Source organism: Canis aureus, chromosome 1, assembly GCF_053574225.1.
Source record: "Canis aureus isolate CA01 chromosome 1, VMU_Caureus_v.1.0, whole genome shotgun sequence".
Taxonomy (NCBI): domain Eukaryota; kingdom Metazoa; phylum Chordata; class Mammalia; order Carnivora; family Canidae; genus Canis; species Canis aureus.
Window position 1 is genome coordinate 14,873,609 of NC_135611.1, and position 15,726 is coordinate 14,889,334.

At 45.3% G+C, this 15,726-nt stretch overlaps 1 protein-coding gene and 1 long non-coding RNA gene across 2 annotated transcripts in view; one reads left to right on the forward strand and one right to left on the reverse strand.

The window, feature by feature from the left end:
* The window catches only part of LOC144310321 (uncharacterized), a 35,487-nt gene extending 19,922 nt beyond the window's left edge, over positions 1 to 15,565 (forward strand). Inside the window, exon 5 of the long non-coding RNA XR_013376044.1 lies at positions 13,770 to 15,565. This is a non-coding gene — a long non-coding RNA (uncharacterized LOC144310321). The remainder of the gene's footprint in view (positions 1 to 13,769) is intronic.
* TNFRSF11A (TNF receptor superfamily member 11a) overlaps positions 1 to 15,726 on the reverse strand; it is a 75,534-nt gene that overhangs the window by 359 nt on the left and 59,449 nt on the right. Inside the window, exon 10 of the mRNA XM_077891085.1 lies at positions 2,496 to 2,550. Within this exon, the coding sequence (XP_077747211.1) occupies positions 2,496 to 2,550 (55 nt within the window). The remainder of the gene's footprint in view (positions 1 to 2,495; positions 2,551 to 15,726) is intronic.

Sequence of the window (15,726 nt, forward strand, 5' to 3'; positions counted from 1 at the left end):
ATTTATACTTGGAAGTGTGGCAATCTCTCCAACATATATTATTAGGTTGAAAAAAAAAGCAGCAAGGTGAAAAACAGTATGTATAAAAGAAAAAATATATTTAAGAAATGCAGTATGATCTCACTCGACCAAGGACAAAATGTGCATACCTATATGCACAGAAGATTTCTGGAAGGATACTCAAGAAATGGTTAACAGTGATTATCCTGGAGTAGAAGGTAAAGGCAACTTTATATAATGTCTTTTGGTACTCTTTGATTTTTTCTTCTATCACGTATGCTACTGCTATAAATAAAAACAAGCAAATTAAGATGACTGTTGAAGCTCTACTTTTATGTATGTTTGAAATCTTCCAGGATAAAAAAACGTCTTAAATAAAGTAAAGCGAGCAAGTATCTTTGTCAGATACTCTCCAAAATCCAATGTTGAATATTTGGATGGCATGAAATAATTCCTTGAAGAAAGTGTCCTTATCAAGCTATGTGGGGGCGTTCCTGTGGAGGTAGACGGGAGCCGTATCATAGAGAACCAGTTCTGTAAGGAAGCTATTGAGGTCATAGTATTATTGTAGGATAATTTTTATTTATTTATTTATTTTTTAGGATAATTTTTAAAAACCATTCTGAAAAATGTCTAGGCCCTAAAATGTTTTCTAGAGATCCTTGTGTTCAGTTTCAGGAGCCAACCAAAAACAGCCTTTTTAGGGAACTCCTAGCTTTCTCTATGGTTAACTATAGACGCAATGACCTTCCATCTGAGTGAGAACACAGATTAACATCTCAATTCCCATGGAAGGTTATCGACCCTACCATCTGCTTACTTGGTTTCCAAATTATATGCATCTATCCTCATGCAGCAAAATAAGATCAAGCATTGTAGATTCTCATCAATAGGTTCAATTTGAACTATCGTTGACTCAGCTCTTATCGCTGGATTGGAAAAGTGATAAACAGAGATGATTGTCTATGTAGGATGCGCATTCCGTTTATTTCTTGAAGTATTCTGAATTTCCATTGATCAGATTAGAATGCCAGAAGCCTTGATACTCGAACTAAATTTGATTAGCTCATCATGAGATTATCTTTAATTGCATTACCTTTTATCTAACGTAGCTGTAAGAAATAGCCACACGAAATTTATTTCTGCACTTGCTGTGAAATGCTATCCACTGTATCACCCATACAATCCCATCTGAAAAGTTTATTTCAGAAACTGGGGCTCAGAAAACTTTCCTATAACACTACGGAACTGAAGAGACTCCTTCCAGTATTTGAAAATCACATAAGTTACACATTTCTCTCATTTTCTCAAGCTTTTGGGAATCTCAGATCCATGGCTCAGTCACAGCAACTCTGGTAACCTGAGTAGTTAGTGTGCTTACATCTCTTTGTTCCTTATTTTTTATTTTCCATTTCACTAAATTATGTGTATGTCTGCTATTGTCTCTCTGCATTTTTTTTTTTTTTTTTTTTTTTTTTTTTTTTTTTTTTTTTAGTGGATCTCTTCAAAAGTTTAATAGAAGGGTGTCTGGGTGGCTCAGTCAGTTAGGCATCTGACTCTTGATCAGCTCAGGTCTTGACCTCGGGGTTGCGAGTGCAAGCCCTGCATTGGGCTCCATGCTTGGTGTGGAGCCTATTTAAACAACAACAACAACCAAAAAAAAAAAAAAAAATTTAATAGATTATAGCCACAGAGGTACACATTTCTGTGGGCAACTGGGGTCTTGATCTTTTTCTTCTAGCAGTATAATCAGGAATGGTTTCATGAAGACGTGGCATTTAAACCAAGTGTCTGAGGACAGGAAGGTTTGACAAATGCTGGGAAGGATGTTTCTGGCAGAAGAAACAGTGTGAATAAAGGAGTGACGGGAGGAAGGCACAGGCCACACTTGGGAAGCAGTAGGATTTGGTTTGGTCAAGGCATGAGGTATAAGAAGAGACAAACAGAAATGAAGCTGAAAAGATGGGTAGGCCCCACTCAGGAGGAACTCACGTTAGGCATTACAGCATCAGAGAAGGATTTTTTTTTCCCCAAAATAAGGGAAACTACTGTATATATTTCAGGCAGAGCATAAAAACTATCAAGACAGAGTTTAAAGACAAAGGTAAAAAGAAGAGGACTGCTAGAGCAAGGGGCCAGCTGATGTGCTGTGAGGCGGGACTAAAAGCACCTACGGAGAACTTGACCTTGGAAAGAACACAGAAGGAGAGACTGGCATCAAGCACACAGTGCAGCAGCCAGGCTCCCCCCAGGCTCTGCTGCTCTGGATGTGTAAGCCATGCTTTTCTTCAGGGGTACTTCGGTAAACATAAATCAAACCGTAAGTATCACACACGTAACCATGACATTGAAATGGAATCCTGCCCGATAAGTGATGAGGGAAGGTCTTTTGTTTTTGTTTGGTTTTAATAGAAGAATTCCAGCCAAATTTCAGAGAGGATAATGAAGTTTAAATAATTACCATTTTGCCACCTTGAAATAATGGATCTACTCACTGATGGATGCTGCAAATATGAGGTGAGCCTTTGAAGGTAGGAAAGGATGGCATGCCTAGGAAAGAAAAAACATCATAAAGATGAAAGGCTTTCTAATGCAGTGATTAGTCTGGCCCACTGAATCTGCTGACCTAGGACAATTTAGGCTTTGGGAAACGTGGGATTGTCAGGCGTAACGTCCCTTGTGACAAGATGCAACAGGTAGGGCACACTACCAGATTAAAGATTTTATTTATTTATTCATGAGAGACACACAGAGAGAGAGGGAGACACAGGCAGAGGGAGAAGCAGGCTCCACGAAGGGAGCCCAACATGGGACTCGATCCCGGGTCTCCAGGATCACGCCCTGGGCCAAAGGCAGGCGCTCAACCACTGAGCCACCCAGGGATCCCCAGGTATTCTTGCCAAAATAATTGAATCTGAATCTAATCATAACTCAAGATGTAAATATTGTTGTACATGAGAAACAGTAGGAGGAGGAACTGGTTAAATGACACCCTGTGGAAGCAGTCAGCCAAATGTAGACTGTGCAGCATTCTACAGGACAAATAACTCATTTTCAATCAAGTCAAATCAATGGCATTATTTTAAAAAGAATAAAAAGGATTTAAGAGACTAAAAAATCAAATGCAATGCATGGATCTTGTGGATGCCAACTTGTATAAGCCAACTTACGAGAACATTTTTAAGACAAAGAAGCTTGCATATCACATGATGTCACAGAATTATTGCAAATTTTAAGTTAAGGATAATGCCATAAAGTTTCTCTTAAAAAACCAAACATCCTTATCAGGTAGAGAGGCATACTGAAATAATTACCTACCAGTGATGTAACGTGATGTTTAGGATTCACCTGAAAACACTTTAGAAAAAAATTAAAGGAATAGGTGAAAATAGATTTGTGAGATGTTGTTAATTATTGAAGCTGGGTGATGGATACATGGGGGATTCACTATATTAATCTTTTTAGTTTTGTGCATGTTAGAAAATTTCTGTCATGAAGAGATGCTTAATGGATTCTTTATAGTGACTAGTTTGAAAAATCTTTCTATATCTGTCTTGTGTCCCATGAGAGAATCATTTTAGTGTATGCTGTATGCATTTGGACATATACTAGCCCCAGTAGATGATCAAGGGGCCAAGTGCATCATTTTGCCTGGTATAAAATGACACTGTTCTGGGGCATCTGGGTGGCTAAGTCGGTTGAGCATCCGACTCTTGGTTTCAGCTCAGGTTATGATCTCAGGGTCCTGGGATCAGCTCTGAGTTGCTCTCTGAGGTCAGCACAGTCTGCTTGTCCCTTCTCCTGATCCGGCCCCCCGGCCCCCTGCTTGCACTCATTCTCTCGCTCAAAATAAATGAATAAAATCTTTAAAAGCATGACACTGCTCTGCAGTTATGGTTTGTGGAGATCAGAGATCAGCATCTGAAAACATTTTTGAACTAAATTAGCTCCTGCCTTCTATGCATGGATCCCTGGAAGCATCAAGGCCCACAGTCCCTTCCATGAGCCACGGGAAGGCTGGCTCCCTGCCCCCGCTTACCTGACTGATGACATAACCCAAAAGGCCAGGACCGGGCACGGCAATGAGCCCCGAGGTGCCAGCCTGGGCTCCTCAACCTGAAACCTGGCCTGCTAGCATGTCCCTGCCAGATACTGAACAAGAATATGTTCATCTGCTCAGTCTCTTGGTCAGCACCTATTGCGGAGCATCGCTTATGTGCATTTGAAGAGCGCCAGCCTTTTTAAGTGAATGGCTAAATCAGATCTCCTCCTCTTCATCATCACCTCCGTTATCATCACCATCCTCTCTGTTCTGGAATGGTCAGATGGGAGAGCACTCGAGGAGACCGAGTCAGTCACCTAGTACACAAGGAAGAACTGGTGCCCAAAAAGGAACGAAGGCAGAGTTTGGCAAAGTCAGATGATCCTGTTGTTGCGAGGACAGATCCTGCCCGTCCTCCATGGTAGCTGCTGGGATGCACCACCCAGGTCCTGTTTAGAAATACAGGACTTGTTGGTCAGATGCCAGCAGCATTGCCAGCAGATGGCCCTCAGCCGTCATTCGTCTTCAGGGATCACGTTGACTGAAACAGCTACTGCACCCCCAGAGAACCCAAGTTCCTGGCAAGCCCACGAGCGGTTGACTCCAGAACATAAAGGCCTTGGCCCCTCAGTGCAGCCTGAGAACTCTGAAAAGCCAGGCCAGCTTCTGAGCTCCCCAGTGGGGTTGGCCAAAACCCGCCCTCTCCTGCCCCAGGTTTCGATCCTGAGAATACTCCCTACCAAGCTTCCAGCAGCTCATCTCCATCTCGGAGTATGCTTCCCAGAGGACCCCGCCTGGAAAACCTCCAACAGAACCGCTCTCCAGAACAGTTACATGGATGCCCTCGAAAGAGCCGTCCTGCTGTCCCCCAGCCGCTGTCAGGAGAAGTGAGGCCAAGCCTAACTCCTGCCAACTTCCACCTTCTCAAGCCCCCACAAACAGATGGTCGAGAGGAGGGAAGGAAAACGAGTTACTGGTACCCACTACCCATGACCACTGCCATCCATCCTACGGAAAACTGTGGAGATGCCATTGCTGCCAACAGCTCAACTATCTCATTGCTGAAATTATTCTTTGTTTAAATTACTTGGATACACAGGCACGTGGGGGGCTCAGGCAGTTTAGTGTCCAACTCTTAGTTTCGGCTCAGGTCACGATCTCAGGGTCCTGGGATCGGGCTCTGTATTGGGCTCCCTGCTGAGGGGCTTGTCTACCCCCTCTGCCCTTCCCCCTCCCTGCCTTCATGCTCTCTGTCTCAAATAAATAAATAAAATCTTAGAGAAAAATAAATTACTTGGACACAAAGAATATTGAATGGTCACTTTGCATAAAAGCATTTATTGGGGATCCCTGGGTGGCTCAGCGGTTTGGCACCTGCCTTTGGCTCAGGGCCTGATCCTGGAGATCCAGGATCGAGTCCTACGTTGGGATCCCTGCATGGAGACTGCTTCTCCCTCTGCCTGTGTTTCTGCCCCCCCCCCCTTCTTTCTCTCTCTCTCTCTCATGAATAAATAAATAAAATCTTTTTTTAAAAAAAGCATTTATTATGAAAGCAATGCTATTCCTTCTGCTACCTCCCCCATGTAGGCAACATATGCACCGGGGCAAGATGGGCAGGTGTCACCCCCCAGGACAAAGACAAGCATGGAAACAGAGTGTCTATCTTGAATGCCACCAGTGCCATGAGTCTTGCTTCTTGTGTTCACCGCTGTGCCTGGTATAGAACCTGGCACTCAACAGAAGCTTAAGTATTCATTTAATTTGGGGCATCTGGGTGGCTTAGCGGTTGAGCGTCTGCCTTCAGCTCAGGGCGTGACCCCTGTGTCCTGGGATGGAGTCCCACATTGGGCTCCCCGCAGGGAGCCTGCTTCTCCCTCTGCCTGTGTCTCTGCCTCTGTGTGTGAGTCTCTCATGAATAAACAAAGTCTTTTAAAAAAAGTATTAATTTAATTCAAGTAAGAAAGAAAGGAGATACCACCTTCACCAGAGCCCCTTCTTGGTGCTCTGACCACGATATCATCTATTCCGCCCTGGGACCTTGAGCTATTTGAGGGACGCTGTTCTATGTTCATGGTGGTGTCGCTGAGTCTGGTACATAGTGGGTGCTCGGGAAGGCACGTCTTGAAAAAAAAGGTTCTGCGGATCAAGGGCGGTGTTTAATCATCTATCAATGAATAACAACCAAGCTCAAACCTCACCAGCTTACAACGGCCACCAGTGTCTGCTCGCCATTCTGGGCTTGGCCGGGCAGTCCTCGGTGGGCTCCCAGCCAGGAGCCCCAGTCCCCGCGCCTGGGACCTCCCCGCAGGGCAGGCACCCAGGCACCTGTGCTTGTCAAGCCTCGGCTTGGGTCACGTGTGCTGGCAGCTTCAGGCCCGTGCCAGTCACGTGGCCCAGGCCAGCATCCGTGTGGGAGGAGATGACGCCAGGTGCTAGACACGGGGAGGGGAGAGTCATCGGAGGCCGTGAATCCTGTAACTTCCTACCGTGGGCACACACGTCATTAACCCAGGCTTAGTCCCTTGGGGCCTGACTTCTGGAAGAATCTTTATCTTCCAGGGGTCCTCAGGTGACTGGATCTTGATTTTAGGTATTTCAGAGGCAGTAAAACAACAACAACAACAACAACAAAATGATCAGGGAACAGTCAGGTAAAACCCTGCAGAGGAGCTGAGTGTAAACACCTGGGCCGCCGCCCACAGTGGGGGCAGTTGCCACAATGGCCGGACAACCACCTCCTCTGAGCTTAGGCCAGCTCAGGAGTTCCAACTCCTCCTGGACATCTAGTGGGAGTGGGCCTGGCCACCTAGATTGGCGGCAAGGACAACTGTGCCAGCAAGTGGGGCTGGGGGCAGGAAGCTATGAACGAAGGGATCAGAAGAAGAGGTGCAGGGACAGGTCTGGGCACTGGAAGCAGAAAGGTCTTGGCCATACCCTTGGCTGCTGAATTGGTGAGCAAAGGACAATGGCTGCCCCTCAACCCTGTTCACCCTGGTGCTTGGCTCACTCTGCACCCCGGGACCTCAGAGCTCAGCACCTTGTCCTCTCTCCACTCATCTCTTGGAGCCTCTGATTGTGCCGTGCTCTGGGTAATTAGTAAAATTAGTTTGCAGTAATTATATCATTTCTCCTCTCATCATCCCCCTTAACATGGTATAAACATTTATGCAAATTGAGAATATTATCAATAATCAAGTATTTATATAACATCTGCTGTGAGACAAAAATCAGCTGAATTAAGAATTTCCAAGGTGAGCTATTTCAATTCCTGAGACTTCCAGAACTCTCAGACCCGAGCTGGAAAGGCATGGAGTGAGAAATGTTGTCCATGGCTACTGATGAATCAGTAGAGGTGAATTCATGTTTGCATGGGTTACAAATCATGGATAAGTTAGGATCAGGATAGAACAACCCCGGGGTTAATTACATAGAGAGATCTGTTTATCCCTGTGCAGGCCCTTAGGTTGTTTGGGGCAGTGCGGTCCACAGTAGGAAGACAGGAGGCCAGAACGCCCAACCTTTGAAATAAAGTCACATTTACAGGTATCACATTTACAAGACTCTTACATATTTTGGGGAAACACAATTCTACCCACCCATAGGCCACAAGTCTGGGAAAGGCCTTTCTTAAATAGTAGCTGGGAGAGTGATGCCTGAGAGACCCAGAGCCCCATTTAAGATTTGGTCCAGGTCTCTGAAATCCTGGAGAAAAAAAACTGACCCCCAAATTCTAAAGCTTTAGTGATTCTCCATTGTGCTGACTTCCAGCTAGAGGCTAGAAGTTGCCTTTGGGGGTGCAGATAATTCTTTTGGGCAAAATATACCGATTGCCCTTTTATATATGCACACGAGAACAAGTATCTGGTTCCGAAATAGGATGGCTCAAGGTAAAGGCATTTCTATTATAATATAAAAATCTGTCTTCATTAATCTTCTCTGTCTCAGCCCTATTTTGGTATACATGCTGCCCAGGGGGGCCACTTAAGCAACCTCTCTGACTCTATTTTCCAGCTTTGAGTAATTCTGAGAGATACTTCCTTCATAGGGTGGTGGATAGAATTAAATTGGAAACATCATAAGATGGATTCCAGCACGAACTACTGGCACATAGTAGCACCAGTTCCACTTTGTCCTCATTCTGTTCTCTTTTATTTGGGGTTAATTGTTGAGGAGACACATGATTTAGCTGGACTCCTGAAGGCCATCGTGAGCAACAGAGCCACTTGTGAGGCTTTTGCTGCTTACCTCTTAGCTTCTTTGGGGTATCTGTAGTTGAGAATCAGGACCCACCTGACAGTTGCCTTCTCATTATTCCTGGGACAGCCTCTCAGACCCAAAAGACCTCGAAGACATCTAGAAGCCATTGTGAGGCCAAACGGGTAGCCCCTTGTCTACCTAGTAATTGAAAGATTGAACAAGACTCTACCAGAACAATGAGCTACAGTCTTCACAGAAGGCTCCGTGTGCTGATTTTCCAAATCATGTTCACTTGACTTGTGAACTGCTGCTGGACAAAAGGCCGGGGAGGGAACAAGAGCCCTGCTCAGATGGTTCTCCTCCGCGTCTTCCCTGTCCCTTGGTGGCTGACACATCTCCATTTTGCTCTCCATTTTCCTGGCTACTGAAGGAGACCTGCAGAACCGACGCCCCAAAAAGGTGGTGACTACTTCAAGCTGTATTTGTCTTGATACTGGTTTATGTGATTACTTTGATTATGGAGTTAATTCTCCACTCATGTTCCTTTTGGGCTAATGCTCATAACTTAACATTTGTTTAGAGTATGCCTGGATTGACTGGAAAGAAAATCGGTTGGCTTGGGAGGTGAGGGGAATTAGAGGCAAGTTTGGAGCAAGTCAGTATTCTAAACTGCTCGTGTATAATTCTGGAAGTAGATAATCCATAGGTAGCATATAGACAACTAACTTAAAAAAAAAAAAAAAGTCGTTTCCTGTAAGAGAAATGAGAACAATCCAAGGTTGCCATTGTTCTAATTCTGGCTTTGGTTTTCCCCAGAGCACAGGAATCTTCACGATCTTTTCAAAACAACGTGAAGGAAGTTGAATGCTTCCTTTTAATGAGAATGCAACCTCATTTGAATGTTTAAAAATAAACCAGTGCGCATAGGATCAATTGCTATCCTACCTACTGCTTGGGTATCAAGGATGTTTGTAAAAGTTTTAATTAAATACCAACAGGGAAAAAGCCATAATTTAAAGATGCAATTACCCAGAAAAAGACTTTTATTTCATTATTAGCTTCTTCGGATTGATCTAAAGCGCATGGAAGCCTAGCTTTTAGGTAACGAGCTCTGCCTGTCATTAGCAACTATTTTTAACTGGTTTTAGAGTCACTCTGTGGACAATACCATGTGCTAGGGAGGATGGGGAGCACCGTGATCTCCCGTACACTGCCCTACTGTACGCATACGCGTACCATGCAGTCCAGCCCGAAAACCATGTCCACACGAAAATCTGTATGTGAAGGTTTATAGCAGCATTATTCATAATTACCCCAAACTGGAAATAGGCCAAAGGTTGCTCAACTGGTGAATGGAACAAACTACTCACCAGTAAATATTAGTAATAAAAAGGAACACACTACCAATACATGCAAAGACAAGCAGTGTGCCAAGAGAAAGGGGCCAGACTCCAACAGATACACACCCTACGATTCCATTTATTGCGGAAAGGCAGAGCTGTAGGGACAGAGAACAGATCGGTGGTTGCTGGGGGCCAGGGTGGGAAGGAAACAAGGGACTGCGGAGGATCAGAAGGAAACTTTGGCGATAACAGAAATGTTCTCTGTCTCGACTGTGGTGTGGTTGATTACGTGCATTTGTTAGAATTTATAGAACTGTGGATGTAGGAAAGGTAAATTTTACTGCATGTAAATTATACTGTCTCAGACCTGACTTAAAAACCAGTCATTTTGTGACTTCCTAAGTATCACCCTAGTGTTGAATAAGCTTTCATTAACACCCCTGATGCAAACTCGGGTTGTGGGTGGGAGTGGGTTGGGCGGGATGGGTGGGTCCTTTGCTCTTTGAATATCTCGCCCAGGTGGTGCACCTACCTGCTTTCCTCTGTCTGAGCAGGAGGCAGTGCACCCAGTTGACCAGATCCATGATTGACTTGTATGCTCTTGGAGAACAGTGGCCACTATCTGTCCCTTCTGGGAGAGGTCCTCTGTCCCACAGACATCATCTGCTCATCGTCCACACCATCCATGGATGCTAGGACGTGGACGTGTCAAGTAACTGCTGAGTTTATATTTGTTTGCTTGGCTTTAAAGATCTCTTAATGTCATGGCAGCTGTTTCATTATTTATAACAAGTACTATGATAAATATACAGTCGTCGACACAGATCTATAGGGCCCAGAAGCACACAGATGGCGGGATGCAATAATGGGTAAACGCCCATCAGCTCAGGGCTGCTCATCCCTCTGATACAGCATACGAATCTCCGCTTGCTCTGGATGCTAGAAGAAGCTAAGCAGTATCACCCTACTCAAAGAATGGAATCTCTTTTGGGACATAGGGCCCACAGACTGTCTGCTTAGGACATAAGGTATCTAATGCCAAGTTTTAAGGCTCACTATTGAATTTGAGAAGCTGGGTCTGATTACAATGAAAAGCTATTTTTAAAATATGTTCATTATTGACTGCCTTTACCCACATCAGTTCAACTCCGTGTCCATGAGTTTGCTAGAGCTGAAACAGAGTACTTTAGAGAAAGCAGAACATTCTGGATATAAATGTGGCCGGTGATCCGTGAAAGCATTAGAGCAGCCGGCAGGAACACAAGCTTTGGAGCCTGGGTATAAAATTCACACACTAGATTTGTGAGCTTGTGGAAGTTCATTAAGCTCTCGGCCCCAATATCCTGCTGTGTAAAGATAATAATAGTCATCGCTTAGATTTGCTGTAGTCATTAGATGACATAACACGATGGCAGGTGACATGACCGTGTGTACATTACTCAGCAGGTTGCTTCAGCAAATGGAGGCTATTTGCCCAAGTGTTAACTGACGTGAAGTGAGCCTTTCTCTTTGCTCACACTCTCTTCTTCCCGTGGCCTTGCTAACAGCCCTGACATTTGAACTCCTGCAGGGAGGGCCTCGGGTTTCTTTTAGTGTCAGGAATTATTTTTTTGCCAGATTTATCGGGGTATAATTGTCACACAACACTCTATGTTTAAGGCACACGACGTGCTGATTTGATACACGTACATATTGTGAGATTATTGCCACAATAAGGTTAGCTAGCAGTTCCATCACCTCACACATGAGTATTTTGTGTGCGTGTGTGTGTGTGTGGCGAGAATGTTCAAGATCTACTCTCTTAGCGACCTTCAAGTTCTTAATGCACTATTGTGAACTGTGGTCGCCAAGCTGTATGTTAGACCCCCGGGACTCATTCATCTTACAACTGAGCGCTTGTACCCTTTGACCAGCATCTCCCCATTCACCCCCTCCCCCTCCCCCACCATCATTTTAGTCCCTGTTTCTGCGGGTTTGGCTTTTTTAGATTCTCCATATACATGAGATCACAGTATGGCCTTCCTCTTTCAGACTTACTTGATTTAGTTAATGCCCTCAAGGTCCATCCATGTTGTCACAAATGGCAGGATTTCCTTTGTTTTTATGGCTCCTTCATATATCATCAGGGATTATTGCTCTATCCTTCCTTTACTTTTCGAACCTTAGCCACCTCTGGCTTAATAAAAATGCCTATTTCAAAAAGGAAGGGAGATACACAAAGAATCCTTATCTAAATAGTCCCATCCCCCCCTCCGCCCCCAACTTCTCCAGAGCAGATTCTTAAATTGTGGTTGTTTTTTGTCATGGTTTCCAACTAGAAAAACATCTTTTCTTGAGCCATTAACAACAGCAGAAGTTGGAAGAAGAAAAAGTCCTACAGTGATCTCATCCTCACTGTGTTTGTATTTGTCATTGGACCTAAGTGGTCTGGGCTACACCTGGGTCAGGGTGCACACACAGGCCACCTTCCTCCAGCCTCTTCTGGACACATTCCTGCCACAGGCTCTTCTGTCCAGGGTGGCTTTGTTTTATGTTAGTGACCCTCTTTGGGGCCACGGCTGATTGGACTGACCCACGTAACCTATGATCGATACTCCGATTCAATAATAATGCTGGGCTGACCAGGGTCTATCTCCCGGAATTTGGAACCGTCATATGTATAAACTGGAGAGTTTATATATTGTACACATGCACACACAGTTTATAGATTCTATACACACACGCACATACATATATGACCAGTGTGTAGTGAACGCTGGAGGTGAAAGGATTTGGGAGCCAACAGGAGGGAGAACAGAGGGGCAGTGTCTGAAGCTACCTCAGACTTGCCCTTCCAATATTTGGGGGTTCATTTTTCCCTATTTTCTTGAGATCCCTCCCTGACTTGACCTGACGTCACCCGAGTGGGTTCCTAGTCCCTGAAACCTTTGCACAAGCCATCGAAGTAGTCAGAAAGAATTGTTGGTTTCAACTACCATTGAGCAGGGCTTAAAAAAATTTTTTTAAAGATTTATTTATTGATTTGAGAAAAAAAGAGACAGAGAAAGTGAGAGTGTGCAGAGGGGGTGCAGAGGGAGAGATTCCTTAAGCAGACTCCCTACTGAGCATGGAACCCCGAGGTTAGGGCTCCACCCTGTGACCCTGAGCTCATGACCTGAACCGAAATCAAGAGTCGGATGCTTAACTGAGTGAGCCACCCAGGCACCCCAAAAAGCCATTTTAAAGACAGTGTTATGGATCCATGCACACTGCCAGTGGCTGAATGGTGAGGCCGAGTCCAAATCCTGCCCTTTCTGTCTGAGGGGGTCCTTCCTAGAGAGATGGGGTCCACGTTTCACCATGCAATAGAAGCAATATGCCCACTGGCGCAAGAGGAACAAACAAGGTCATTTCTAGGAAAAGGCCAAGTTCTAAAAGAGCGGGGGGGGGGGGGGGGGGGGGGGGTGTACGCGGTGGAGGGGGTGGTGGCAGCCCCTGTGGCTCAGCGGTTTAGCGCCACCTTCAGCCCAGGGCCTGATCCTGGAGTCCCAGGATCGAATCCCATGTTGGGCTCCCTGCACGGAGCCTGCTTCTCCCTCTGCCTGTGTCTCTGCCTCTCTCTCTCTCTCTGTGTCGGTCATGAATAAATAAATAAGATCTTTAAAAAATAATAAAAATAAAAGAGCAGTCGGTAGGAGGTTAAACTCTAGCAAGAAGATCTCACCACAGCACCCTCTGCAGCTGGGGGCCCCTGGGATGGGGGAGGGAAATGGAAGACCAAGAGGAGGGTACAAGAACAGGGACCAATAAAGGAAAGGAGGAGACGAGGCAGGGGAGGCTCCCAGGGTCTGGAGGACAAGAATTGAGGCAGGAAGGGACAAAGGAGCCATTGAAGGAATGATAAGGAATGTGGGAGCCACAGAGGGGAGGATGGAAAGGGGGAGGGGCACCAAGTACCTGGGGCATAGGGCAGAGAGTTGAGAATGGATAGAGAAAGGGCCGCAGAATGAGGAACTACAGAAAAGAGATCAGCGAAGCTAGAGAAGAAGAGTGGAAGAGGATAGGGAGGGGCAGCCAGAGAGACTCCCTGATTCTGACACTTTCTCCTCATCAGTGACCCCTAGTCCCTGTCATGGCCTCTCCCTATGTAGATTGTCCTCATTTCCTGATTGTTTAAGTTACTAATCCCTTCCCTGTCTATCTCACAGGGAAGAAGTCAGGAGCAGAGAAGAACTGTGGAAGAAAACTGCAGTTAGAGAAAATAGCGCGTGCAAATGCCCTGAGGCAGGAGGTGTGTGCACCAGAGAGAAGACCAGCGCCACTGGAGTGTGGAAGAGTGGTGCAAGATGATCCTGGAGGGCTAGGGGCCATGGAGTCCATGTGATTCTTGGTCTTTTGGGGAGGGAAGGGTAGTGTGGTCAAATTCATAATGTCCTGATTCTCTTTTCTTATCATCTGTCCATCTCTGGCATAATCTACTTTAGCGCCTGCATGTATTGATACAGCCACACCTTTTATTTTTCCTATTAATTGCTGGAGCCCCATATGTCAGATTGCTCACGTGTGAAGCCTCCACCTCTAGTCATCCAAGAACCCTAAATTCTTACTCAGTCCAAAGGGAACAGAGTTTTCCTTCCAAATACCCCCAGAGAGGAGGAGAAAGGCTAGTGAGCTCAGTTGTGCATTGTCACAGCCTCTGGTCACTGTTCAGCACTGTCCCACTCAGACAGATCCTCGTGGACTGCAGAGGGGAAGGGAGGCTCCGGGGTTAAAATCAGACTCACTTTGCTCACACCCAGCCACTGTCTCCAGAGCTGAGTCAGGGTGGCTGGGCTGCAGGAGCACCCACCTGTCCAGCCCAACCCTTCACTAGCAGTACAGAAGCCCCTTGAGAACCTGTTGTCCGTCCTGCTGGGAGACCTCACTAGGATGATCCTGATCCTTCAAGAAGCTCCGCAGCATTGACCCTCCCGGGGGCTGCTGGGCTTCCCTGCAGCCTTGTCACCTTGCTCCCGGGCACTAGCTCTGCAGACCAAGGGGCAACGGTGGAGGCCTTATTTTCAGGGCACCACAGCTCCCGTTCCTCCAGGCCAACAGACACTGCCCGGCCCTACATTCGCGTGACCAATAACCTTTCCCAAGGCCCCTTGCTCTCTCCATTTCCACACATACAAGATGGGAGTCTGTCTTTATTTTTTTTTCCCTCTTTACTTAGTAGCTCATTACTATAATATTATTAATATAAAAAATAATGACATCAGAAAATATTAGAAAAAAATCCCATGTTTCCTCAACCAATTAAAGACATTTACATCAGCATGTTTATCACAAAACTCACAGTTTCGATGGGTGAACGTGCTCCCTAGAAGTGTGCCTGCTGCATTCCATAAAGCCTTATAGGATGTGACAGTCCACTGAGCAAGTGGTGGCTCTCGGCCCTGACATTGGGAGTCCCATTGTGAAAAGAGTTTTTATTGTGGAAACATTTACTCTGAATAACATTACTGGTATACATCTCCTGAAACTTAATTGTTTTAGAAAATAAAAATTTTAATGTCTTTATTTTTTACTAATAGTAATAAATGAAGAATGCTCTAAAAGCCCTAAATACCTATATATTCTTATATCCGGAATATATAAAGAACTTTCAAAACTCAATAATAAACAACCCAGTTAAAAAGCAGGCAAAACAGGTGCCTGGCTGGCTCAGTTGGTAGAGTGTACAACTTGATCTCAGGATTATGAGTTCAAGCCTCACACTGGGCACAGAGCTTACTAAAAAAAAAAAAAGTAGGCAAAAGATTTGAACACATGCTTTACCAAATAAGAGATGAAGATGACCAAATAAGGGGCCATTGGGTGGCTGAGTCGGTTAAGCAACTGCCTTTTGCTCAGGTCATGATCCTGAGGTCCTGGGATCGAGTCCCACATGGGGCTCCCTGCTCAGTGAGGAGTCTGCTTCTCCCCTCTCTCTGCTCATATGTGATCTCTCTCTTAAATAAATAAAATCTTGGGGAGGAGGGCGGGGGGTGGGGGTGAATGGGTGACGGGCACTGAGGGGGGCACTTGATGGGATGAGCACTGGGTGTTATTCTGTATGTTGGCAAATTGAACACCAATAAAAAATAAATTTATTATAAAAAATAATAAATAATAAATAAAATA